General features: G+C 46.8%; 1 protein-coding gene across 2 annotated transcripts in view; it reads left to right on the top strand.

The window, feature by feature from the left end:
* The window catches only part of Fam124a (family with sequence similarity 124 member A), a 51,663-nt gene that overhangs the window by 17,570 nt on the left and 6,684 nt on the right, over positions 1 to 27,409 (top strand). For both annotated transcript variants that reach the window (XM_085698633.2, XM_048422126.3), the window contains one exon: positions 14,456 to 15,189. In XM_085698633.2, coding sequence (XP_085554759.2) covers positions 14,456 to 15,189 — 734 coding nt within the window. The remainder of the gene's footprint in view (positions 1 to 14,455; positions 15,190 to 27,409) is intronic.

The raw sequence follows: 27,409 nt of genomic DNA on the forward strand, positions 1-27,409 counted from the left end.
TTGATTTCCTTCTTCCTCGGTTTCTGAGGAACTGATTAACAACATGACCAGTGCTGTCTTATGTCCTCTCGGCTGCTTAACTATCAGGGTCCAGACTTGACAGGCTTCACACTTTCTAGGGCAGGGGCCTGAGGATTAGAAATACTAGGCAGGAGGAACAGAGAAAAGGAACAGAGAAGCAAGATAGAACTGGGAGGGCAATCCAGTGAATACTGAATTTGCCTGTGTTTATTTTCCATAAGCTTATACACCCCAACTCAAAAGGGGGTGGAGGCAAAAGACTGCTTTAACATGATAGAAAGAAGAAACAAAGCAATTACCTCTTCAATATCTGAAACATCAAGCAACTATATCCTGGGTTAAGCATTCTGTTGTTTAGACAGGACATGCAGCGACCACACCTTAGACTAAGCATCTTGTAGGCAGCCACTCTCTGCCTCAAACCTCTTATCATATCCTTGAAGGAGCAGGAATAGGCTTGAATTCTCTGATCTTTGGTCAAGGTGGAATGGACCCATCTCTGTGGACCATCTCAATATCCAAAACACCAAGTAACCACATCCTAGGTGAGGATATTTTGTTTGTAGCCACACCTTAAGTCAAACCTCCTGTCAATAACCTTGAAGGAGCAAGAGTAGGCTTAAACTCTTTGACCTTTAGTCAAGATGGGGTGGACCCACATCTGTGGGCCCCTACAATAACAATACCTTTTGTTGTATGGTTGTAACCTTATGGATGTCATAAGCCACATTATAACACTTGGGAGAAGGTGCTTTCATTTCTGAATGGAGGCAATTCTTAGGGTTTTGAATTTCTACACTACTGTGAGGCAAGGTTAATTTAACAGCGTACAGTAAATGAACCCCAAATAAGACTGTCTCCATTCTTCTGATATTTTAGATCTTGCTCTGGTGTAATGATGATGTTCATATACAGGTCTCTTTGCAAGAGAGTGATATGGTGAGTTACTGCATGACTGGGTGACTACAGCCCTAGACGGGGCTCTAATGCACAGCTGGTGTTAGTCAATGATGTTAGGAATAGCATGGTTCTTCTTGGGTGGGGGAACGGCTGCAGACAGCATTAAGAAACTGCTTCGATGCGCTGTCTCGTACAAAAAGTCATCTTGTTTCCTCTTAACTCCACAGAAGCTGTCTATTTAAAGATTTTACTTACAAGTTTCTGCTGCATATAGTGATGTTACCATCTGGGATGCCTAAAGTTGCTGCCCCTGTACCTAGCTGTGACAGTGTCCTTATTCTACTCCCCTCCCCAAAGCAACGGCCTCACTCCAACGGCAGTTTTTCCCATACCCCCACACATTAGGCCTTCATATAACAAGTGTGGCTTCAAGTTTGGAGATATTTGTCACATTTCCGGACCTTCCTTTTAGGATGGAGTCATTTAATAGCTCACAGATAACATTTTTTGATAGTTCTGTGTCTTGTAATGATTCACATGGAGGCTTGGCCCCAGCTAGCAGATTGGGGCAGCCCATTTGGTTCCATATTTTGTCAGCCTGTGCTAGTCCAGTGGCGTATACTAATGTTTCCTATACTTGGACTGTGACTTTGTGGTTCTCTGAATTACAGACCGTCTGCTTAGGGAATGTGCTCACTTGATAAATACTTGAATTATTTTTTTTTTTGAACTTTATAAATAAATCACTACATTCTTCCACTAACAATGGTTCACTTTAAAACACGGAGCCCACCCCCTTCATTTTAGATTTCTTTTTGACAAATGGCTACAGCATTCACTTGAGCAATGATGGAAGTGATAAGCGAAATCTCTAAGATAACGAAACACAACCCAAAGCGTTTGTATTTGACGGTGTAGGGTCCCTGTGTTCTCTGCATGAGAGCTGAAAGCTAGCCACTCTTCCTGTTTGATAACGGGGAGGGAACAGACAACAAGCCAAGCTGTCGGGAGGCTGAAGGGTAAAGACAGCAGCACAGAGACCACTTCTTTATGCTCTGCTAGGCTCAGATCTAATTTCAAAAATACAGTGGAATCCTTCTGACTTCAAAAGCATGAGATATGACTTCAGGGTTTTCATTCTGAACTAGCTGCAGCAACACAAAATTTCTACCAAAGAAATAAAAGAAAAATGGAATCTGCCTCTCTTGCTTAAATTTTCTCAGAGAAGACCAAGTGGTCTCTCGGGAACACATGGTTTCTGCAAGGCTTGTCAGGACCCCGAGGGAGAGAACAAAAGAGAGTCGCTGACACCATTTGCACCTGCCCTTGATGAGACTATGGCATTTCTCATTTTATAAAGAATGTTATTGCCCAAATAGTTCATAGTCATTGATTTTTTTTTAATTTTAAGTCAGAAAGTGCAAGTTCATAAAGAGATTAAAACCTAGAATCCCACTCAGAAAATCCATTATGTGTTATTTGATGTCTGCCTTTGCATATTTTAATGACCACCTACATTATCATAGATATATTTGTTAGGATGGCAGAGACAGATGACAGGTGGAAGGTGTCTTCTTATTTCCTCGCTGTAGACTCTGTAAATGACCGTCTCCAGGAGCATCCTTCTACAGCAGTTTGAACGCCTGTTCAGTGTTTATGTCATTGCGTTCCTGTGTTGTGTCTCAGTCACAGTCACCAGTGCCTAAAGCAGACCCTGCATGTGTTCCACTTTCACTGTTATAAACACGATTGCCAGGAACATCTTTACTCAGTGGCGAGGAACTCGTAACTTATTTGCATACCTCCATAACGAGGGTGAACTCCTACAGGTAGAATTACTGAGATAAAGATGTGCTGTTTGTAAAGCTCACGGCCCCTCCTTCTCATCACTGTGGACCATTTCGCTCTCCCACTAACACTGAAGAATAACCAGAAGTCTCATAAACATTGTGATTTAAGGTGCAAAAGAAAGACACACATGCATGAAGACACATATAGAGGCTCTGTATTTAGACGTCCCGCATATAGGCAGTGAGCAGCAGTGAGCGAATCGCTCTACGGTGCAGGAGAGAAATAAGGAGACTCTTGTGGTGCGGAGCTCCTCGGTGAAGTCTTTTCTATTCCTGGCATTTAAAGGATGACCTTATTCCCTTCCAGACTCAGGCAGAGTAGTAGCCACAAGGGCTATGAAAAGGCTTCCTGGAAAGTGGTTCCCACTCCAGCTGGCAGTTTCTAGTCTGAATTCCTGCTGCTGCCTTTAACCATGGTGGACTCGCAGATCAGAAGTCCTTGGGGAATCTTGGGGAATGTTCACAAAACCCCCAAATCGTAACTGTGGAGACCTATAAGTAACATGAAGGGGCCGGCTTGTTGGGGTTTCTGTCCCGCCCAGTACCCCACAGCCGGCAAGTCCTAAAGAAAATCACACAGAGTCTACATTAGGTTATAAACTGATTGACGCATTAGCTCTGTCTTCTTATTAACTAATTCTTACATCTTACGGTAACCCATAATTCTTGTCTGTGTTAGTCATGTGGCTCAGTACCGTTTTCAGCTGGCAGATCACATCCTGCTGCTTCGGTAATTGGGGCAGGAGTGGAGGAATGGGCTTCCTCCTTCCTAGCCTTCTCCTGTTATCATCGCTCCACTTCTACTTCCTGTCTGATTGACACGCCTATACTTCCTGCCTGACCAATCAGCGTTTTATTAAAATACATGATTGACAGAATGCAGATAATTCTCCCACACCACCTATAAGTCTTCTTTCTTCCCACCTCCCCACCCGCTAGCATGTTTGTTAAGCTGCTGTTTTGTTCAGCACAGTGGTTATGAGCGAAAAGATGTGGTCCATCCGTCCCCACTCCGTCTTTTATTCTTATCTCACTCTGACACCTCTGCCATCATCCCTGACTCGTAAAGGAAGTGAGGCTGAGTTGTTTAACCTGTGCAGGGAAGAACAGCATTCATTTTTGTTGTTGTGAGTCTCTCAACTATGGGGCTTCCTCTGTGCCTCCATAGTTAATCTACTGTTGTCCCAGGCTTGATGATACTGAGCTAGCATGGACGGGGGTCATAAGTCACAGTGGAGAAAGTGGAGGTCTTCGTGAGATAGCAGCATAGAGGTCACCATCAAGTCTTGCCCCTTGGATCATTTCCTTTGCTGTAAGTTGAAAAAAAAATAACTTCAGAATGTTGATTCTTGAGTTTTTTTGCTCCTAAGACAATAAAGGCAGGAATTTTCAGATGTGGGGATTGAGGCAACAGAAAAGTAGGAAAGGGAAACCTACTTCATATCCTTGCATTTCATCCTCTCCACCACTTGAAACTAAGCATATCCCATGGGTATTTTTCCTATGTCTGTGCATCAAAGTCTTTCTTTCTCAATTACATGGTTGTGAATTCCACGTTCATAGATGAGGTATTGCTGTGCTTGAGTGTGAAGCACACACAGGCACATGTGTTTGAACACTTGGTCCCCATGGAGTAGCAATGTTTTCTGAAGTTATGGAATCTTCAAGGCATGGAACTGTAGGGGCAGGAGTTATGGTCATGTCCAGCCTGATTCCAGCCTGAGCTCTGTGTTTGCCGATCCATCACGATGTGAACAAGTAAACCACCACAGACAGGAATTACTCTCACCACTAAGGACTCCACCGCACACCTTCCTCAGCATGAGGAACTCTACCTTCACAATCCACGAGCACCGGGTATTCTGTCACAATGATGAGAAGTGAGTATGTAGCTATGTCTCTTCCTTTGAATCCTTAGAGCCTTAGTAGAATCAGGCAGTTCAGGGCCAGTGACCACTGCAGCGAAGGTTGAAGACCTTAAGTGCAGGCCGAGAGAGGCTCGTTCATTCTGCTTTTAGACCCAGCACTGACTGCTCCACCTGGAAAAATGGCCCCACCTGGCCTGCTAACAAAGGTCCAGATGGAATATCCCAGCTGTTTCTGGTTTGTATTTATGTCCAGGCAGCTTTCTCTTCAAGTGAGCCTGAAGTGTGTAGGGATCCTTGGGACAAGAACAGAGAGCATGTCAGTGACATCCTAAGGCTGCCAAAATGCTTGAACTCTTCCACTGACTTTTAAGTCAAAACAAGTCCCCAAGTTCCATACCCCCTGTTTCCAGCTCAACCAGGGGCAAGGCCATCACTGGGTTACAGGTCTGGTGTCCTGTGTGGGCAGTCAGGGTATACTTTACTAGCATGCACATGGTGTCTTGTGTTTGAGCAAATATAATAGCAAGTTCACCTATTGCTTCACACCCTGCCAGAACAAATCACGTTAAGATAAATCTTTATTGGTATAATTGTGCAGGTCCTGCTCCCAGCTCTGTGTAAGACTGAGAGACCTGGAGCGCTCTAGTTAACAAGTCCGTGGGCTTGGGCATGGCTGCCTCTCGCTTTTGTCTGTTTTGTTGCAATCGACTTATTTAGCTTCCTGAAACTAGGTGAGTTTTAACTCTGGACGCATTGCTTCCACCTCAGTTCTGTAAGATTCTATTAAGGGAGCAACTGTCTTAGGATGTTTTTGCTACAGGGGACCATGGCAAGCCCTTCGTGTACTTTAGAAAGAATTGAAATCTCTGAGCAGAAGGAAAGGTTTGGGGTGTGTTGTGGTTTGAATGAAAATGGCCCCCAGAAATTCCCAGGGAGTGACACTATTAGCAGATGTGGCCTGGTTGGAGTGGGTGTGACCTTGCTGCAGGAAATGTGTCCTTGGGGATGGGCTTTGGGATTTCAGATGCTCAAGCCAGGCCCAGTGTCTCTCTTCCTGCTGTCTGCCAATCTAGATGTAGAACTGTTGGCTAAATTTCCAGCACCATGGCTGCCTGTGTGCTGCCATGCTTCCCACCACGATGGCAATGGGCTAAACTTCAGAACCTGTAAAACAAACCCCCAATAAAATGTTTTCCTTTGTAAGAGTTGTCATGGTCATGGTGGCTCTTCACAGAAATAGAAGCACTAACTAAGACAGGGTACAATGCCACAGTCTCGCCAGGGTCTCAAGCCAGGTATACAGAGGGTTCTTAGCACATCACTAGGCAGAGGACGTCAGTATGCTACACACCTGTGTCACCTGCTCAGACTCTTTGAAACCCATTGCACTGTTTAGATGTAAATCCTCTAGTATGTTTGTTTCTGGTTGTGTTTGTAAGGAGATCCTCAGACTGATTAAAGGCCCTCTCAGCACCTGTATCAGCCTGTGTCCATCTCAAGTGTCTTTTCTCCCTGTTTGGTGGTTGCCTTTGCTCTTCTCCCCGTCCTGTGGGATGTTTCAGAGTACAGCCCAAATGAGGCTCGGCTGTACATTTAAGGTAAAATCGAAATCCTGCCTCCAAGTGGAGAAACAGGCCGCATTGTCCACCTTACTGGCTGTGTTCTTTCCTCTTCCCAATAACGTCCTACTTTTAAAAGAGCTCAACGTGTAGACATCCATTTCATCTCTGTGCAAACTGTGAAAATGGAGAGAGCCCAAGAGACTGCAGCTGTAGCCAAAGCATCTTCCTTACAAAAGCTTCAAAGGGCCCAGGAAACACAGAGTCCTCATTGTTTTCGGCCAAGAGAAAGTGGAGGTTTCAGCTCAGCCACGGAGCCTGTGCTCCGTCCTGCAGTGTGGGACGTTGTAAGGCCTGAGATGAAGGGAGGAGCCATACTACTTTTGATATGAATGCAACTAGAAATTGCCCAGTCACCTCCCTGCCAATTTTATATTGAGATTATAAAATCACCAAAAACTGAGGCAGTCTGAGATTTTATTCTAAATCTTCGACACTTGAGGGAATTGTTCATGATTTTTCTCATGAGTTCAGAGTTGCAAATATTTGTCTTTTCATAACAGGCCAAAAGCAAAGGAAGCAGTTTATCCATTATATTCTGGAGAGATGGCTCTCCCAGGAAGGAATTTGTAGCTCTTTCTGATGCTGCTTAATGGAAGAGCGTGGCCCTCTGTGTATTTTGTGTTCCTTGCCTCCTGCCTTCTGGCCTGTTGTTGGTTCAGCGTCAGTCTGTGCCCTGGCTGAGTCTATTGCAGATCTGACCCGTGTTTTCTACTACTGGGTTCTATGTATCTAGTTGGCATGGCAGTCACACCCATTCCTGGAGCACTTCGTCACCCAAGTGAGGTTCTAGAGAAGCAAACAAATTCACTCACCCTCCTGCGACTTTCCTAAAGCAGCTCACAGAGCTGGAGGTGCTCTAACTCAGAGTCCCAAACTCGGAGCACTAGGGTATTTGTTGGTGGACATTTTGGCACTGGAAGGGTACTGAGTGGTTTGTTCAGTTGACAGTACCCGGTTCTGGCTGCTGCCTTGGTTACCTCTTCCTATGTGGACATAGAACTCGTGTTTGCTAAGTAAAGTAGCTGTCACTGAGTATGTCATTATTTATTGTCTATTTCCCCTGTCCCCCTCCTGAGTATAGGCTCACTAATGGCAATATCTATCTTACTCTCTATTACACAGTACCTAGTACATAGTAGCTGCTCAGTAAGCATTCCTTGATTACGTAAACGAATTGCCACTTGTCAGTGACAAGCCAAGAATGCAATCACAGTGAGCTCAACTGTTGTTCAAACATCCAGGAAAGCAGATCTGAGTTTGTCATATGCTAAGATTAGGTAAGAGGGTCACTTTGGAAGGTTGGATCTTAGCATTCAGCTAGACATACCCACTACCAGAAAGTAGGTGCTATGGAGACTTCTAGTCTATCCTGAAAGATGATCTAATGCAGCAGCAACCAGATGTTGGGGGCTTGTGCAGGCAAGCCTAGTGTGTGGCCCTGGTTTGGAGAGAGAGGTGGTGAGGGTCCCTGTGCAGGAAGCAAGGAGACAGTCAAGTGACCATCTAGCATCCCAAAGTCTCTCAACAAGCAGAAAGGCCCTGGTCCCCTGCCCTCTCCTCCATACCACAAAAGTACAACATGAAGTGGTCGGCTGGTTCATAATAGGGTCATGCACTCAAAGTAGCTAAAGACCCTGGAAAACAGGTTTATAACTCCTCTAGCCAAGGAAACTAAGGCTTGGGATGAAGATAGAGTTTATGAGGTGAGAGCATAGTGACTGAAGAGACTTGAAGTTCAGATGGCCCCTGCTCTTCTATAGATAAAGGACCTGGAGCAACATCATTTTAGCCATCAAGTAGGAAAGATACACCTCTGGCATTTTGTTTCAAAGATGAAATGAGATCACACAGATAAGGTTTTAGGACAGTTGTTGACCAATAATAAGCCCTTAATAAATGTTTGTTGTTGTCTATTTTTTTCTATTGAGTTTTGTTAGCCAAAAAAACTGGGGTAGAGGTCTACAGAACAGAGGAATGTTGAGGGGAGTATAGAAAGCTTGGGTTGGCTACACTTCCTTTCTCATAGAAGGCCTGGCCTCAGCCCTGCTCTCCTTACCACTGGAGCTGCTCTACTAATGAAAGACTCCCGTGGGCGTCTTCCCTCGGGAGAGGCCCCGTGCCCCAAAGATCAGTCGAAAACACGCAGCCGGATGCAAGCAGCAAGAGGTTTATTGGGGATACACAGGTACCCGGGGCGACCAAGTCTCTCGGAGGACTTGCGCGCCTGCAGGTTGGGGATGAGGGGTTCTTATAGGAGAGCAAAAGCGCGGGTACAGAAGCAAAAAAAGCTTTCATTTCATTGGTCAATTTAAATAAGGCTAAGCTGAGTGGCACATTCCTGACCTTTTACCTAAATACCAAGGAGGGGGTTGTCCAGACCCACCTGGATACCAAGGAGAGGGTTGTGCTACCTGTTTTTCTTATCTCTTCCTGCCTTCCTAGCTTGGCTGGCGACTAGATGTCTGATTGCACAGCCCCTGACTCGTGAGAGGCCCGCTCTGTACGTGACTCAGGCCTCGCAATCCTCTCTTCCTTGTTTCTATGGCTAGTCCATAAATTCCTGTCTTGCAGCCAGATAAGGCTGTCCTTGCCCTAACTTCAAGTATCTTTGTTCAGCATTCCAGAGGTTCTGAATTAAGCCTGTTATTTGTTCAGCACTCTGGAGGCCCTGACTCCGGAGGCCTTTAATGAAGCTTGCTATCTGAAAACCTTTGCAGAGCGTTATAACTGTAGTTAAAACGAGTTGGGGTCCTTCACTAATACAGGAGAATTGTCTGTATTCTGTCAATCATGTTTTAAATAAACGCTGATTGGCCAGGCAGGAAGTATAGGTGGGTCAACCAGACAGGAAGTAGAGGTGGGGTGATGAGAACAGGAGAATGCTGGGAAAGAGGAAGCCCATTCCTCCCACTCCTACCCAGATCACCGAAGAAGCAAGATGTGACCTGCACATCTGAGAAAGGTACTGAGCCATGTGACTAACATAGATAAGAATAATGGATTAATATAAGCTACAAGAGCTAATAAGTAGCCTGAGCTAATGGGCCAATCAGTTTTATAACTTCTGGAGATCTCTGTGTGATTTTCTCTAGGACTAAACAGCTGGGGGACTGGGCGGAACAGAAACCCCAACAAGCCCGTACCTCATGTTACACTCCACACTGATTCTGTAACCGCAGGAGGACCCCTCCTTCCCTTTTTCAGAGACTTGGGCTAATTGGAAGCCAGGCCTGTCCCTGTGGCAACTTCGAGCCTCTCATACTACCTGGGACAGTCCTTGTGGTGTTGCTTTTGCTGCATTCTGCCCTGATGAAGCAGGTGCCCTGTGGGTCCTCAGAAAAGACAAGCAACAGATACGATAAAGGTGGCGTACATCCCAGCGCAGCTGCATCTCTGCCTTTCCAGGGAAGTCTAGAGGCTTTCCCTGACAATTAATTATTCACATTTCTCTCCTTCACCTCAAATACTTGGTTTCCTGATCAGCGCCATAGAGAGGCACGTGTAACCCTAGCGCCCGATGACAGGTTAGAGCTGCGTCAGGGTCACACGCAGTGAGCACCAGCAAGCATGCTTATGTCGCTAAGTGTTCTTCCGAGCTAGACTGGGGCGGGGCTTCAGCTTCTCCTGACTCCACGTTCAGGCAGCACAAGTGCAATTCAGGCCCTGGCTTTGTCTTCCACCTGCTTGAGCTCGGCTGCATCCTGCTTGCCAGCACTCGGGGGCCGAGTGCAATGCTTTTCAGCCCAGCTCATTCTCCCAAACTGGGCAGCCTGCCCTTTGCAGAGCTGTAAACACACATGCAGGCTTCTGCCTTTGTGCCTGCTCTCTGGGAAACCTTTATGTGGAGGTTGCATAAGGCTGAGCGCCCTGACAACTCTAGAGTGTTTGGAAAATGTAGCCCCTGCTCCTCTGGCTTCTTCATGCCCAGCCTCTCCTGCCCACCTGTGGGCTTCCCTGAACTCTCTGCTTTGTTAGTATTTCCTAGGCACCCCCCACTATGGCCTGTGTTGGCCTCCAGGCCCTTGCTGAGATGTAAAACTTCAGCAGGAGCCAAGAGGGAGGTGGCTTCTCTTAATGCTTGTACTTAGGAGATCCAGGGCCAGAGGAACAGAAAGTAAATGATTATCAGAGACAGGAAGGTGGTGGCTGGGAAGGGGCCACTGAGAGGGAGAGGGGAAAGGGAGGGCAGCAAAGCCAGATTGGGGGGGGAGGGGTGAGGCTTGAGAATGGCAGCTGACTGTCCTGCTGGGAAGCAGATGTAATGGAGAGGAGGGATACAGGGGCTCACAGCCCGTGTTGGAGAGAGGGTTCTGCCTTCGCCTCTGCTGCTCTTAGTGGGTAACTAGCTTCTGTGCCTTGATTCCCTGCTGTCTATAATAGAGGCAGTGATCTCAGTCACTTCAAGGGTTGTACCGGCTCTAATGAAAAGAGAACTCCTGCTAGATCACTCATCACTCAGGGCCTCTGGATGTGTGAACCCTGTGAGGGGTCTGGACCTTAAAGGGGACACCTCACTTCTCAGACAACATCTTTTCCCAATATCCCCTCTGCTCTATGTACTCTGGTTTCCCTGACGGAAACCAGATGTCATTCCTTGACCAGACTTCTTCATCATTGTCTTGTTCAAAATCTTTCTGTCTTTACCCATTCATGTTGAAGACTGGTGATTAGAAAAGTCATAAGTCTCTAGAGTTAGGAGTTTTCCCCTGCCCCCCGGGGGAGGGGGAGGGGGCAGAAGTGTACATTTTGGAAGCCACAGAGCCCTCTTTCGAAGAGCTCCAGCTGGAAAAGGGACGGGCTGCATCCTCCCTACTTCCACTGCAGCTGCTGGCTGCCCAGGCTGTGCTAATGTGAAATGAACCAGAGGAAGCCAGTTAGGCAGGAAAACTGGCCAGAAAACCTTCTGAGTGCTCCCTGAGCCATCACGATGGATTTTCATAATTCAGCTCTGAATGAAAACACACACATCAGATAACCATGCAAGTACCAGACACTGTCTAAAAGTGGCAGGTCCTCCCTTAGCTTTGGCCACCACTTCAGCAGCATCTAAGTCCAATAGCCAAGGGACTGCCACACCAGGCCAGGTGGCTTCGCGGCGCTCTTGGTCCTCTCCCTCTTTTTGAGCCTGCTCTGCTCTTCGGTTGCCTCTCAATTACACAAAGCATCCCAGAAACATGAGAGGGCCCCACCCTCTGCTTCCTATGTACTGCCTTGTGGCTATGGCCTCCAAGGCCACTTACTACTCTGCCTCCAAAGTAGCCTGTGACAGCATACCTCTTCTACTTCCCCCAGTTCCACCTGCATCTTCAGTACTGCTACACAACGGCCGTGTCCTGGCTCCTCACCCTTCCCATGTGTCTCGGGTCAGCAATCCAACCCCGACTGAGCCAGATCTCCCCTACCATCTGTCTTTGTCTGATCTAGCCTGGGCTCAGCTAGAGTATCCCTGCCCTGTTCCCTTCCCAGACTCCGTGGAGTATTTTCTCCTAGAAACATCCTAAAACCCCACTGCACGGCTGGGACATCATGGGCCACTGCTTACTCTGCGCCTCACACCGGGTGACATTGTAAGGACAGGTCTGGATTCCAGATAAATCTGCCTACCCCACTCCATCCCTCTCACACTTGGCCAAAAGATGTCTGGATTTACTCGAGGTCAGTCCCATATAGGTAAAGCGCACATGGCACATTCACCTAGGACCCATCATGAAATGGATTTGCTGCGGGGTCGAGACCACGTGGCAGGTCCCCAAACAAAGGTGGCTGGTCCCCGGTCATGTGGCAGCTGACCGGTCCCTGGCGAGCGGTGTGGGCAGGTGACGGATGGGAGGCACCGTCTCCGGGACTGCTGGGGACCCGAAAGCAGCCAGTCCCAGAGACCACGCGGCAGGGAAGGTGACTGGTCCCTGGTGACGACAATAGGCGGCGAGTGGGAGACATAGAGATAGACACACCATACAGAACAAAATGGACATTTATTTAGGGATTATGGAAGGGAAGGGAGAAGGAAGGAAAGGGGGAGGGGGAGAGAGAGAGAGGCGGGGGGGGGAAGGGGACAAGTGGGGAGAGAGGCAGAAGCTGCCTCTTCAAGAAAGGGACAGGAAGAGAGAGAGAGTGGGGCTGAGACTGCAAGCAAGAAGGGAGTGGGCATGGCTTGTCTAACATTACACATCACATTTAGGTTAAGGCACATGGTACATTCTTATGGCCAAGCCTCTTTCTCAGGTATGGTTTCTGAACTGGGTACACACCACTCTTGTCAGCAAACTGTCTCATCCCAGTGCAACATATTGCCAGGTTAAAACTCTCAGCCTTGGAGTTGGAAGTTGTCTTTCTTACTTTTCTGTTGCCGTGACAAAACATCATAGCCAAGGCAACTAATAAAAGAAAGCATTTAATTGGGGAGCTCTCAGTTCTAGAGGGTTCATTATCATGATCGTCACAGTTCGGAGCATGGCAGCCAGCAGGCAGGCACAGCACTGGAGCAGTGGCTGAGAGCTTACATCTGACACAGCACAGGAAGGGGGACAAGAAGCAGGGAGTTGGGGGAGAGAAAGCACACAAACTGGGATTGGACTTAAGCTTTGAAACCTCAACCTCACCCCCAGTGACACACTTCTTCCCAAGGACACCCCTTCTAGTCCTTCCCAAACAGTTCCACCAATTGGGAACCAAGCATCCAAACATATGAGCCTATGGGGTCATTTTCCTTCAAACCACCACAGAGGTATCTGCCTGGGGACTCAGGAAGGGTGATTGACCCATTCACGATTTGTGAAATTCTGGGTGTAGCAAAGTAGCTTTGCCTGAGCATACCTGCCTTACCTCTTTACCTGGCTCCTAACCACAGCCCCAGGGTGTTGTGCTCATCTCTGAGTGGTCCTTCCTGTATCTCCAACAGCACAGTTCCAGGTTCTTCCAGTGAGAATGAGCCATGTGCTGGATTCCTTGGCTGCAGGCTAGAGCGAATGCCCCATCCCACACATACTGGGTGCTCCTTGCCCACTCGGTGCCTAACTCATAGGACAGCATAAGTTTCCTGGGACCCATATGGTAGAACGAGAGAACTGACTCTCCAGCATGCAGACTGTCCCCCTGTCCCCTAGACTTCACCTCACACACACACACACACACACACATATATATATATATGTGTGTGTGTGTGTGTACATATATATATGTGTGTGTGTGTGTGCATATATATGTATATATGTATATGTATATATGTATATATACATATATATTCAGGAAGATTCCAGTGGTTGTATTTTCTATAGGTAGCCCTAACTTCTTGTTGACTCCCCATCCCAAGATGCAATTTTATTTCATTCATCAGGGACACATATCACATTGAATTTACATTTTTATATCTGCATTTCGCATCCAAAGCATTACATTCTCACCCATGGGTATGGTTCTTTAGAAGGCCACAGCCTAGGTGACACAGATTGTAGACCACATGCCTCTAAGGGAGCTCTGTTTGCTCAGAGTCTTCTAAACCCCTCGAGTCCTCCTTGTCTCCCTACCGACTCCCTAGCAGATATTAGCTGCTCGAATAATGTGAGGGTGAGAGAGTGGGAACAGTGAACTCAGCTGTTCTCAAGACAGACAGCAGAGTTGAGATGACGAGTTCAGACAAGCTGTGATCCAATGTTGTTAAAGCCCTGCGACCACAGCCACATGTGTAAAGGGGCTCATGGGCCCACTAAGGCTTTCTGACTTGACTTGACTTCTCCCACCGAGAAGAAACTATGCAACCTGCCAGATGGAACCGAGGTTTTTCTAACACTGTCCAAAATAAAGCAATAGTCCTTTTTTTCCTCTCTAGAACTTGGGAATCACAAAATCTAAGCTCGTGGATTCCATTCAGTTGGAATTTTGCTTCTCTTCCTGTTAAGGCAATATATATCATTACTGTTTTTTAAATGGAATAATTATCACTTTATACATTCAACCATCCAGCCGCTCACTCATCCACACCTCCATCTACTCATCCATCCGTCCATTCACTCATGTACCCATTTATCTATCCATCCACTCACACACCCATTTTTCCACCCACCCACCCACCCATCCATCCACTCAACCATTGGCCCACCTATCCACCCATCTTCCCACCCATCCATCTGTCTATCCATCCATCTGTCTGTCCACCCACCCACTCATCCATTCATTCATTCCTGTGTGCTCCCAGGTGAGCTTTCTGTGGAGGAGACACAGGACCCTTTCCTGGTGAGCATCCACATCATCGCAGATCCAGGGGCATCCCAGCCACTGCAGGAGGCCATCGACAAGGTTTTGGCGTGGGTTCACCCTGACCTCCCACTGTTCCGGGTGTCTGAGCGGCGCACAAGCAGGCGAAGACGGAAGTCCCCCAAGGGTGCTCAGCCGGCGCTGGCTGTGGTGCTGTTCCTGCAGGAAGAGTACGGAGAGGAGCAGATCCTGCAGGTGCACCGGGTGCTGCAACAGCCGCCCTGGCGCCATCACCACACAGAACGTGTGCACGGCCGCTTCCTACCCTACCTGCCCTGCAGCCAGGACTTCTTCACTCTGGCTCCCGGGACCCCTCTGTGGGCCATCCGGCCGGTGCACTATGGCAAAGAGATTGTGCGCTTCACCATCTACTGCCGCCACGATAGCTATGCAGACAGCCTCCGCTTCTATGAGCTGATCCTACGCCGGAGCCCCAGCCAGCGGAAAGCAGACTTCTGCATCTTCCCCATCTTCTCCAACCTGGATGTGGACATCCAGTTCTCCTTGAAAAGACTGCCCCGCGACCAGAACCCGGTGCCCACTGACTCCTCCGTGCTGGAGTTTCGAGTGAAGGACATTGGGCAACTGGTGCCCCTCCTTCCCAACCCCTGCAGCCCCATCAGCGAGGGGCGCTGGCAGACTGAGGACCACGATGGCAACAAGATCCTTCTGCAGGTACAGAGGTCGTCTGACATCTGTCATCTGTCTGTCTGTCTGTCTGCGGGTCTGTTGTGCCAGAAAGCCGTGTAGATGTTACAGAGCCATGAGTTAGGGCAAAGAAGAGTGCAAGGGCCTTGTCCATCCTATACCAGGATGGGGCATCCCATACTCTTCTAAGGGAGAGCAGAGGTGAAAAGATCTCGGCCTCCGGATTCTTTAGTGTCCCTGCAGCGAGCGGGCCGGGCCTCTGTAGACACATGCGCAGTTCTTCCAGGTGTCACCCAAGGTTGAGCCCTCCTGACACTCACAGCTCTCTGGGGTGGAAGCACACAGGCTTCTCACCTGGGGAACTTGCTGATAAAGAGCCCTAAATCCGATCTTTCACACCTGGGGAGGTTTTCCGCTCCTACACGAGAAGCCCCGGGGTTTGAAAATTGTTTCTGAGTCTATAGAGAAGATTTTGGATTTCTTTCTGCTGCCCCCACGCTCCACTTTCCACAGTTGCTGCCACGGGAGGTTGTTAGGATCAGTGTTGGACCGTGGCCCCTTGTCAACATTTGAAGGAGTGGGCAATGCCTTTGAAGTAGCCCCCACCACCATGTGGGTGCCTTTTAGGGAGCCTGTATTGACGCCAACTTTTCCAGACTGCTACCTCATGAGCTTCCTTTCTCTGGCACCCAAGCATGGGTGTGTCCCACACTCATCAGAGACAAGCGATTACAGTCTAAAACTCGAAACTGAACATGGAAGTTAAAGAATGCCCTACACCCCCCCATTCCCCCCATTCCCCTCTCCTCTGGCTTTATCAGACCACAGCTTTCTAAGCCAGGCCTCCAGAGTCTACAGGTCAGTCATTTCCGAGAGAAGGGGGCTCTGTTTGCCGGCACTGCTTTGGGTTGGAGATGTAGCTCAGGGTTAGAACGCTTCCTTCCATGCTCCAGACTCTGCCTCTGTCCTCATGACCAGTAGGGCCTCAGCCGCTATGGTCCCACTTTTCATGTTTGACACCTGAAGAGAAAGAACCAGTAGCCATTCGGGGACTCCGTGACCCTGGGGGATAAATTGTGCCTGCTGGGATCACAGGTAAAGTTTCACCATTTGGGTTGACTGTGACTTTAAGCACCAGAACTTTACCCCCACCCTACACACACACACACATACACACACACACACACACACACACACACACACACACACACGTGATGAGGTGAAATGGTACATCTTGACTGGCCCAAACTACATCCAAGGCACCTTGCTCAAGGGAGGAGGGTCACCTTGAGATGGCTGTCATTTATAGGAGGTCCTTGATTTTCAGACTTCATTTTGAAGAAATCAAGGAATATGGCTTTGTTATGGAATAACTGAAAGTTAGCCTTTGCTCTCTAATCTGCCTTGAAATGCGTGAAAAGCACGCATCTGAGGACTGCCAGTTGTGCAAAGTATGACAGTTGCACTAGTAAAAGTTAACGAAACACAAAGGATTGTAGTTGTACTGAAGGAGAGATGGCTGCTAAAGTGATCGCTTCCTCTCCAGAGTCATGAATTGTCCTCTCTGGAGCCTTCTAATAGTATAAACGAAAGAACAGCATAGAAGGCTTGGCCTGGGCTCTGACTCGAAGGAAACACCGAAAGGAGATGTCAAAGGTGATCTACATGATTCAGTGACTATAAAATCTGTATCGGTGCAGGCTTCGAAGAGGAGGAGTTGCTGAAAGAGAAAGAGAAGAGATTCTTTACCTTGGGATAAGGAGTGCAGACGTTCTCTCTAAGTCAGGTTAGCCGCAGAATGTTACTACCACAGGCAGCAGCCCCTCCTGGTTTTGGAGAATGGTCACTGTTGACCTGTTTTCGTGGAGAGAACAGCTTCCCACTCTAAAACAAAGTACACACTGTCCATCTCTTAAAGTTACTTTCCAAAGTAAAAATATATATTTCAGTCTTCAACAGAAGTAAGATATTCAGGCCACAAGGGGAAGGGCCCTGAAGAAAATACCTCTTGTGCACAGTTTGTTTCTTTGCTCGGTTGGCACCGACTACTCCTACATTAGTTACTCTTCTCATTGCTGTGACACAGCAGCAGCTGGAGGGAGGACTCCTTTGACCCGCGGTGTGAGAGACTGTGTCAGGGAGGGCCTGGCGGCAGGGAGCTTGAAGCCATAGCCTCAGGAGCACAGGCTGCCCGCTCACACCTCGGCAAAGCACAAAGCACCAAGAAGTGAACGCCGGTGCTCGGTGGCTTTCTCCTTGTCCTCGGCTTGTCCTCATCTCCTGTAGCACGGGACCCCATCACAGACAACGGTGCCACCACGTTCAGCGTGAGGCTTCCCACCTCAGTCAAATCTCTCTAGAAACGTTCTCATAGACACCTCCCCAGACACCTCCAGGCATTTCTTAATCCAATCAAGTTGACAACCAAAATTAGCCACTCCAGTTCCCTAAAACTCTTCAAATGTACTTTTTAAGACAAAACGCTTATAGTTATACACTGTGGAAAGCCTCAGTTGCATTGTTGTTCAGATTGAGGTTGTTTTTTCCTTCTTCCCTCCACCTTGTCCAGACTCTGTGTATAGAAGCCTCTTCCTCCTTTTACCAGTCTTCTAGAGGAGAAGAGAATATCTAGGTTTTGTTTCTGCTGTAAATAACTCAGTCCCTCCCTGCAACTCTATATTACTCCAGAAGGGAAAGTCAAAACAAGATTCAGAATGGCTACAGTGTCTTCCTTTCTGTGTGCCCATAAGTAGACGTCACAGTTTTAAAAAGACAAGATGACGATAAACATCCATACTCAGCAAGAAGAGTAATAGCAACTAGATACAGAAGAATCTGAAGTAGAGAGGAATGTAGGCATGGCTCAGTGGTTATGAAGCCTTGCTGCTCCTATGAAGGACCACCAGTTTGGTTCATAGCATCCACACCGGGTGGTTCATAACGACTTTTAAGTCCAGCTCCTGTGAGTCCAACACCTCTGACCTCTGAGAGCATCTTCGCGCCTGTGCACCTCTCCATGTGCAAACACACACTCATGCAAACAAGAATAAATGTTTCTAAGACTTAAAAAGCAAGACATCCTGCCACGAAGAGTTGCTGTCTGTCCAAACAAGCTTCAAGGCAGAGTCCTGAGACTGTCTTCACTGAGAGATGCGATCGTGTGCACAGTGGCTCTTGAGTCAATTTCGTTCAGCCTGGGTATTGACTAGACACTCGGTCCTGGAGTACTAATCTGGTCACTGCACCTACACTGTACCTAACCTTCCCGGCATTGCTTAAAACACACTCACCTGGAATCTTTAGGGTATAATCACGAGGAAATTAGATCATGCCTAACTTTAACCAGTTGGTCATTCAGACGATTCATAGACCACCTTCTGCGTGCCAGGCACTGTGATCTCTGAATGCAGTCAACCAAAAGTCCCTTCCTTGGTGAAATTATCTTCTAGGAGTAGAGGCAGAAAACAAACAAAAAGAAGAAATATAATAAAAATTAAAGAGTACGTTAGGAGGTACTGGGGGGAAAGGTTCCACTTGTCTTCTAAAACTTCCATTATGAGATTGAATCTATTTATAAAAGCAGTGTTTATTGATCTATCAGAGTCTAAAAGTTCTCAGTTAACGTTGGTCAAGCAAGAACTGTCCTGTGTATACCAAGATTTCCTGCTGACATAGGCCAAAAACTTGAGAAACACGTATAACCATCATAAAATGCCCATTTTTCAAATTTACTTTTCTGTCTGGGCATAGTATATATTTATTATACAAAATACAGCCTTTTGAAAATTCCAAAATGTAGGTCCTTTTTGTCTGAACCTACTGTATTGCTGAGCTGAAATCATCTATGTTATGAAAACTGAGTCGATCTGTAACCGCTTAGGCCGCTACAAAGGAGAAGAATTCCCTGAAAAGCAAATACCTGGAGCTTCACGGCCAGGCTGCCTTTAGTCATCGTGAGCTGCTGTTTGTTTCCTGTAACTTTCTAAGTGTGAAGTTGCACGTGTTCCTTGTTATATAAATTCCATATAAACAAGATAGCTTCAGCGTTCTCCTTCTCTGAATGGGTGGGTGGTATTCATGTAATGGAAATAGAACTTAGCTGTTTATATGAAGCCGTTTCTACGGAAGAACTTAGTGGGGATTGAAAAAGGTGAGGCCACCCCTCTTGTGGCAGGGGCTGGGCAGTTCTATGTTTTGCCGATACATCTTCTCCCCAACAGACCTTGGCTGAAAACCCCTCTGCCATTCACAGCTAGAGTTGATGTATTATGTTGGGTTGACCCAGTCCAGCCTCCTTGGCTGTAGCTAATCTATAGTGTTGAACTGACCCAGTCTGACAGCCCTGGCTATAGCTGATGTACCAGGTTGGGCTGGCCCAGTCCAGTCTCTTTGACGATAACTTCTGTGCTGTGTTAGGCTGATCTAATCCAGCCTCCTTGGCTGTAGCAGATGTACCTACCCTGTTGGGCTGACCCAATCAGGCTTCCCTGGCTGTAGCTGGTGTGTTCCGGATATCTGTGTGCCTGGCATCATATAGACATTAGGGACTAAAATATGGAAAGAAAAGTTACTCTCCTTTCTGGTGGCTGAAAACCCCACGTGTAAACCTTGGGCTCAGGTAGCAGCTGCGTTTTCCAGCAAAGAGGGAAGTGTCCCACTTTGAGCGGAGAGAATGGCTCTGACCTGCAGAGAAGAGGCTGGAGAATTGTCAGACAAGGTCTCCTGTAGACCTGTAGCTCCGCATATCCGGGAGCTGCGATCTCGCGGCTGTAAGGTATCCCCTCAGTGTATTGGCTACTTTTGTCACGGCTGTGACAGAGTGCTGACAAGAAGTGACTTGTAGAGGAGGAAGAAGGGTTCAAGAGGATACAGTCCGCCATGGTGGGATGATAAAATCAAGAAGTGGCAGGTGACATTGCCTCCACAGTCAGGAAGCAGAGAATGAGCAGAAAGGGAAATAAGAGTCTCGACCTCAACGCCCACCCCCAGTGACCCACTTCATCCAAAGAGGCCTTACCTCCTAAACATTTTGTAACCTTCACAACAGTGTCATCGGCTGGGGACCAAGTGTACAAACACATGAGCCTGTTGGGACATTTCACATTCAAAACACAATGCTCAGTGCAGGTGTGGTTTAATCTCAAATAAATGAATTCTCCCTCCTTCGTAGTGTGTATAGGGTGTCTGTTCTTAATAGCCAAAGGGGGAGTGCCCTTAGTTTTTGTAGACAAACCTCAGTGCTGATCTCCATCCTTCTAGAGAACCATCTGTAAGAGAGGAGGGATGGCAGGCATTTAAAAAAAAAATACACACTACCCCATTCATGTGCGTGGCTGCCTTGCAGTCATGCCTTTAGTGGTGCACCTGAATGGGACATTCCAAATGTCTAAATCTTCTAAATTCAATGCCTTCTTCTTCTCCCACAAACCCAAGAGCACCCAGTTACCAGAGGCCTGTAAAGGCAATGAAGTTTTGAGAGGTATAAAATTCAGTCAAGTGTGTAAGTATCAGAAGAGGAATAACATAAGAAGCAGTGGGAATTAGCCATGAGGGTTGCAGAGTCGGAAGAGGGTGGAATTAGACACCAATGTAAGTGCAAGGAGATGGATGATATAGCCAACCCCCCCAAGTTGGGGGACTCCCAGTCACAGCAGCCATAAAAGGGATCCTGGTCCTTCCTTGTTGGGACACCTCCCAGGCTCAGTCAGCTAGAAAAGCATCCCAAACTGCTTGGGATGGAACAGTAATGCACCTGGTGAACTCTTGCCTAACCACAGGAAACCTTAGAAGTAAGACTGATGAATCAAGTTTACAGTATTGGCACTTTTATGATAAGCTGAAAAATATTTTTGAAGCCGGGAAGTGGTGGCACATGCCTTTAATCCTAGCACTCAGGAGGCAGAGGCAGGTGGATCTCTGTGAGTTCAAGGCCAGCCTGGTCTACAAGAGCTAGTTCCAGGACAGGCTCCAAAGCTACAGAGAAACCATGTCCTGAAAAACAAACAAATAAACAAAAAAAGAAAGAAAGAAAGACAGAAAGAAAGAAAAATATTTTGTTTGGTTATTTTAAGAATTTGGTGAATTTGAATGTCTTAGTTAGGGTTTCTATCACTGTGAAAAGACATCATAGTCATGGTAACTCTTAATAAGAAAAACTTTTAATTGGGACTGGCCTACAGTTTTAGAGGTTTATTTTTTTTTAAATATTTATTTATTTATTAATTATGTATACAATATTCTGTTTGTGTGTATGCCTGAAGGCCAGAAGAGGGCACCAGACCTCATTACAGGTGGTTGTGAACCACCATGTGGTTGCTGGGAATTGAACTCAGGACCTTTGGAAGAGCAGGCGATGCTCTTAACCTCTGAGCCATCTCTCCAGCCCTTAGAGGTTTATTCCATTATCCGTGTGGTGGGGAGCATGGTAGCATGTAGTCAGACATGCCGGAGAAGGAGCTGAGAGTTCTACATCTGAATTGACAGGCAGCAGGAAGAAAGAGTGAACCACTAGGCAGGGTTGAGCTTCTGAAACCTCGAAGCCTACCTGATAGTGACCTACTTCCTCCAACAAGTCCATACCTCCAATAATGCCACTCCCCATGAGTTTTATGGGGGCCATTTTCATTCAGACCACCACATAGAGAATTTAATCTTTAAACCAGGAACTTGTTATTTTGATTTTAAAATGTCATTTACAATCAACATAGGCTCCTTGCCTGTCATGGTGCAAGCCCCTCAGTTCAAACCCTAGGAAATAAAAAGTGGACATTTAAGATGGAGCATATGAGTTAAATTTTAGTGAATGTGTAATATTAAAGCACTTAAGAGGATAATGATCACTTGTTTAAATGTTTAGTTGATCGAGCCTACAAGTTATTGAAGTATTTTGATTATAGATTTTGTTAATAGGACTGCTGGGGGTAAGTTGAGTAAAAGATTGCTTACCTACCATGTGTGAGGACCAGGGCTCCATCCCCAACATCTCTAAGAAGAAAAAAAAAACCAAGGCAATCCACTAAATATATAAATGCACCCAATGCATTTATAATATGTTAAAGGAAATTAACTCAGCCTCAAAAGGACCTTTTAAAGCAATCATTGCTAACATTTGCAGACTTGTTAATAATGTAATAAGATTTGCAAATTGAACTGAAACCAACTACAAGGGAAATAGATAGCTTTGGGGCCTGGGGAGATGACTGAGGGCTCAGAACGCTTGCTATGCAAACATGAAGATGTGAGTTTGAATCCCAGCACTCACATAAAAAGCCGTGCATGGCTGCATATGTCTATAACCCCAGGATTGGCAGATAGAGACTGGTGGATTCCTAGAGTTTGCCGGTCAGCCAGCCTAGCACAAAGGGCAAGCTTCTGGTTACTGGGAGGCCCTGTCTCAAGGATAAAGAAAGACATGTAAAGTCCTGCTCTGACCGCCACATGCAGATACGAGCACGTAGACCCACACCCCGTAAAAACTGACAGCTCGAATGAACTCCATGTCATGATCATTATTATTCTGCGGGACTAAAGAGTGAACACATGACTTCGTGCTCACCAGGCAAATGCCCTACCAGCAAGCTATGATCCTTGTCCTGAATGTTCAGCTTTAAAAGTGGCTTCTGACGGCTGGCAAGATGACTTAGCAGATGTGACAATTTGAATAGGAATGGCCCCCATAGGCTCATGTGTTTGAACGCTTGGCCCATAGAGAGTGGTACTACTAGGAGGCATGACCTTGTTGGGGTAGGGGATAGGCTTTGAGGTCTCAGAAGCTCAAGCCTCTGGATCAAAATGTAGAACTCTCAGCTCCTCCAGCACCGTGGCTGTCTGCGTACTGCCATGTTTTCCACCATGATGATAATGAACTAAACTTCTGAAAATGTAAGCCAGCCCAATTAAATGTCTTCCTTATCCAGAGTTGTCATGTTCATGGTGTCTCTTCACAGGAATAGAAACCCTAACTCAGATAGCCGATAAAGGCACTTGCTACCAAGCTACTATGTTGGGACCCACATAGTAGGAGAGAAGTCCACTACTCTCCACACATGTACTGTGGCATGTGCACACACACACACACACACACACCAACCAAAATGCTATTAAAAGCAGCTTTGGGTTTATTTGTTCAGTGTGTGTGTGTGCATGTGCATGCGTGTGCGTGTGCGTCAGCACATCAAGAACATTTGCATTGATGCTCCAGAATCTGAACCGACGATCTAAAATCAATCCCTCACTCTGGAAAATGAGAGATAAGTTTAAATTCTAGTTAGAACTGGTCTAGGTAGAGCCAAGGTTGGTTCCCTGGAGAAGGTCTAAGAACCCAATTACTAGGATCAATGACCAGCTCCTATTCTACCTCACCATGTTCCCAAAGTGAGTCTCTAAGAGTGGGAATCCGCCACACCCCCTTGAAGGTCATTTGCAACTTCAGGATTGTCCTAATTCCACTCAGAGACCCCAGGCCCAGATTGGTCTTCCAGCCTTCATGTCCCCAGGTGGTAAAAATGGCTGATGTATCTTCAGACAAATGCCGACTTACCAAACGTCAGGTCATTACCACAACTGAAAATGCATTCATCATTTATGCCATACAAAGCTGCTTGCATTTTACCTTGTCCTTGGTGAGAATTATCAGTTTTGAGTATCAAGTTCTTCCATCTCTAGGTCCTTCTGTTTCTGCATCTACATCTTAAAGAAGGAGCTCTTCAGGGACGAGCGTTCCAAGTTGTTATTTAATGTTTTTCTTTACAGTTTACTACCCAGGAAAACCACACAGGTTTCTGGTCAGGAGAGGACCCTAGGGTGAAATGGTGGGAGTTCCTGACACACTCCTGGAGCACCTCATATTGACACAGGAAACTTTGGGGTGCTTACCCCAATTCTGTAGCATAGAGGCCCTGTTATTAGTCCAAGTTCAATAGCCAGCACTATCTCCCAGCAGGTTTATGTGGGAAATTAGGTCTGTCTTTACTCTTCAATCTGTCCAGTAGCCATGCCTTCCTGTGCTCTGAGGAAAGCCACTGGAGTTTCGGTGTAGCTTGGGCTGGGAGAGTTCTGGGAGAGTTCTTTGTTCTGCGAGAACCCATTGACCTCCTCTGTTCCTGGCATTCACACTGCAAGTGTATGTATCCACTAGCTCTCTGTTTTAAGTGAGTGAAGAGATGGTATCACAGCCACAAACTCCTAAAGCTCTAGAAATGGTTGGAACTGATGAGGCTCAGGGCCAGCAAGTACTTTTTGTTGTAAAACCAGATTCATAGATAAGAACAAGGTATAAAGTTACGGCGAAGGGGGTGTGGCAGTGAAATTCCCATTGTCACCTTGCTTCCCAAACAGGTAAATTAAGAAGGTGAGTTCCCTGTGACTTAGCTAAAATACTTGTATAAAAACGTAGGAGTGACTGATCAATGAACCGCCACAGTTGGAGACTGGACAAAGAGCAAAACCATGGTCCCCTCCGCATTGCTCTCTGGGTCTCAGTGTTCCGGAGCCAACTTTTGGAGCTGTCAAGTTGCAACCACTTACTTCATGCTTCATGTAGATGAACAGAAGTGTCCTTACAGCTCTGACAAGGGTCATGTGTAGTCCCGAAAACATGTAGCCCTTCAAAACAGTATTTTCAGTGGCCATAGAAACAGGTTTGGAACCTTTACAAGAAAAAAAAAAAAGGTGAGGCAGGAGGGTCTGTCAGCAAGTCAAAGAAGTCACAGCCCTGGCTGGACATTAAGGTCACCCGAGGAGCTCTGTATGGCTTGCCTGGGCCCGCAGAAAGGCTGTTTCTGCTGCTACAGAGTTGGGCGCTTTTTAAAAGCCTCCCAGGTGCACTCAGGGTTGTGAAGCTCTTGACCCTTGTCATGGAATAAATTCAGTTATTTCTGTTCCGTCTAGCATGTGTTGGTGACAACCTTAGTCTTGAGACATTTTCTCCAGTATCATTTCTGGCAAAAACATATAGCCATGTGTCCAAATGGTGCTGTGGGCTGTCCAAGCTTAAGGTGCTAGGAAGGGAAAGCGTTTGCCAGCTGTCATCTAAGCCAGGATGTAAGTCTGGCCAAGGCCAGGGGAGGTTTAGAAGATGTTTGGCCAGTCTGTTTCATTGGTCTTCCTCTTCCAGGGTGGTCAGCTGGCTCAGTCTTCCAGCAATGCTGCCTTGGAATTCTAATGGCATATTTATAATCTCTAGAAGATGGTTAGTAATTCAGTTATTCACGAATTTATGCTTTCAAGTCCAGGAAAAAAAAAACCACTACAATAATAACAAACAAACAGCACGAAGCTCCCTGAGATTGAAACTCTGTCCATTAGACGAGCCTCTTCCCTCTTTGAGGCAGACTGACTGGTCAAGTTGAACAGAACCAACCCTCCTCCCACCCTAGCCCCACATGAGGAACTGGATGCATGCGAGTGGGCAGGATATCTTTAGGAGTGAACCGTGCCCCTTCCTGTCCTTGCGGACTGCCTAGTACCTTTACCATGGTGAGCCATGGCCAAGAGTGAGTGTTCCGGGCTGGTATTGCCATGGTGTTAAGGAGGGGTCAGAGGAAGATGACCAAACTAAAAGGAAGACAGGCAGACAGTAATCCTAGTTCATGCGCAGGTGAGAGGCTGATAAAATTAGAACACTGATTTTAAAGTTTATAGAAAAAGCAACTGGCCAAAGTCAACAAGTTAAAGGCCATAGGCCAAATAATGGCCCACTGTCTATTTTTGTAAGTAAATTTTTATTAGAATACACACACACACAACATGAAACCTCCATATTGTCATTTTTCTAATATCAAGTTATATCATTGCATATACACACAAGGCAGTTGGACTAACCAAACTGCTGACTGATTTCGCAAATATTTCTTCACACACACACACACATGCACGGATAGACAGACTGACAGTCAAGGGGGTAGAGGCAGAGGCTTGTTCTCTAGGAATGTGGCCCCGCCACACTAGACCCGAAAGCTCAAGCCAAGGGGTAAGGGTGGGAATGCCATGCCACTCCTGGAGTCACGGGGATCCCACAAGCCCCAGCTCCCCTGACAGGCTTCAAGACACAAGTAGTAGGATTCCTTATACTGGTGCTGGCAAGAGAGAGAAGAGGCCCAGGGACAATTGAAAGGCTGGTTGTTCTCTGTAGGCACATACCGGACATTTGTGATATGTGTGTGTGTGTGTGAGTGTGTGTGTGTGTGTGTGTGTGTGTGTGTGTGGTGATGGTTCCCAGCACTCCTAGAAGCTCTCTCCCCCTTTGGGGTCTCCCAGACCTTTGCCCCATTTCCCCATTAGTTCCAGCTATTGTTACATAAAGCAGGTTCCTGAGGTGGCTTGCAGACCTTTCTCACGTAGAAATCATTGTTCTCGAGCATTAGTTACACCTGCTGTCTTACTTTAATACCAGGATCTTCGCAACTTTTCCTTCTCCAAACCAAATGGCAGGCCAGGTGTGGTGGTGCACGCCTTTAATCCCAGCAGTGGGGAGGCAGAGGCTGATGGGTCTCTGAGTTTGAGGACAACCAGGGCTACACAGAGAAACCCTGCCTTGAAAAGCAAAACAAGCAAAAAACAAAATAACTGTCTTGTGGTATATTTTAGCATAAATATAAGTCATTTAAAATGACCTTAATACGAGTTTCAGAAGCATGTGCCTACATGCGTGCTTGAGTGTGTGAGTGTGTGTGTGTGTGTGCGTGTGCTTGTATGCATGCCTTCACGCCCCGTTGCACAGGTGCCCCAGGGGTTGAGGGTCAGAGGACAACTTTCAGGACTCAGTTGCATCTTTTCTCTATAGGTTCCGGGCATGAGCCCTACGCTTCATGTTCACATAGCAAATCGTCACCTCCTTGACACCTGCAATAACTCCTTAAAATAGCACCATAGCAGCAGAGAAAAAGCATGTAAATGTCTTCATGAAAACTAAAAGTGTTTAAAAATAAATAGAAGTGTTTAGTCGTAAAAACAATCGGAGAATATCTGCGATGCTTCTACCTTCTTTAAAATAGTCAGTCCAGACTATGCACAAAGGGCAGGCGCTTCACACAAAGAGTCGTCTTCACGGCCAATGAGCATGGGAAGATGCCCGGAGTCAGGCATGGTGGTACAGGCCTGTAATTCCAACCCCTCGGGGCAGCAACAGAAGGATCCTGAATTTGAAGCCAGCCTGGACTACATAGTGAGACCCTGGAGACAGGAGTGGAGAGGTCATCAGGGAAATACTAATTAACGTAGTGATGAAGTACTGTTGCCCACCAGAAGG

The sequence above is a fragment of the Myodes glareolus genome, chromosome 12, assembly GCF_982192425.1.
Source record: "Myodes glareolus chromosome 12, mMyoGla1.1, whole genome shotgun sequence".
Classification (NCBI taxonomy): domain Eukaryota; kingdom Metazoa; phylum Chordata; class Mammalia; order Rodentia; family Cricetidae; genus Myodes; species Myodes glareolus.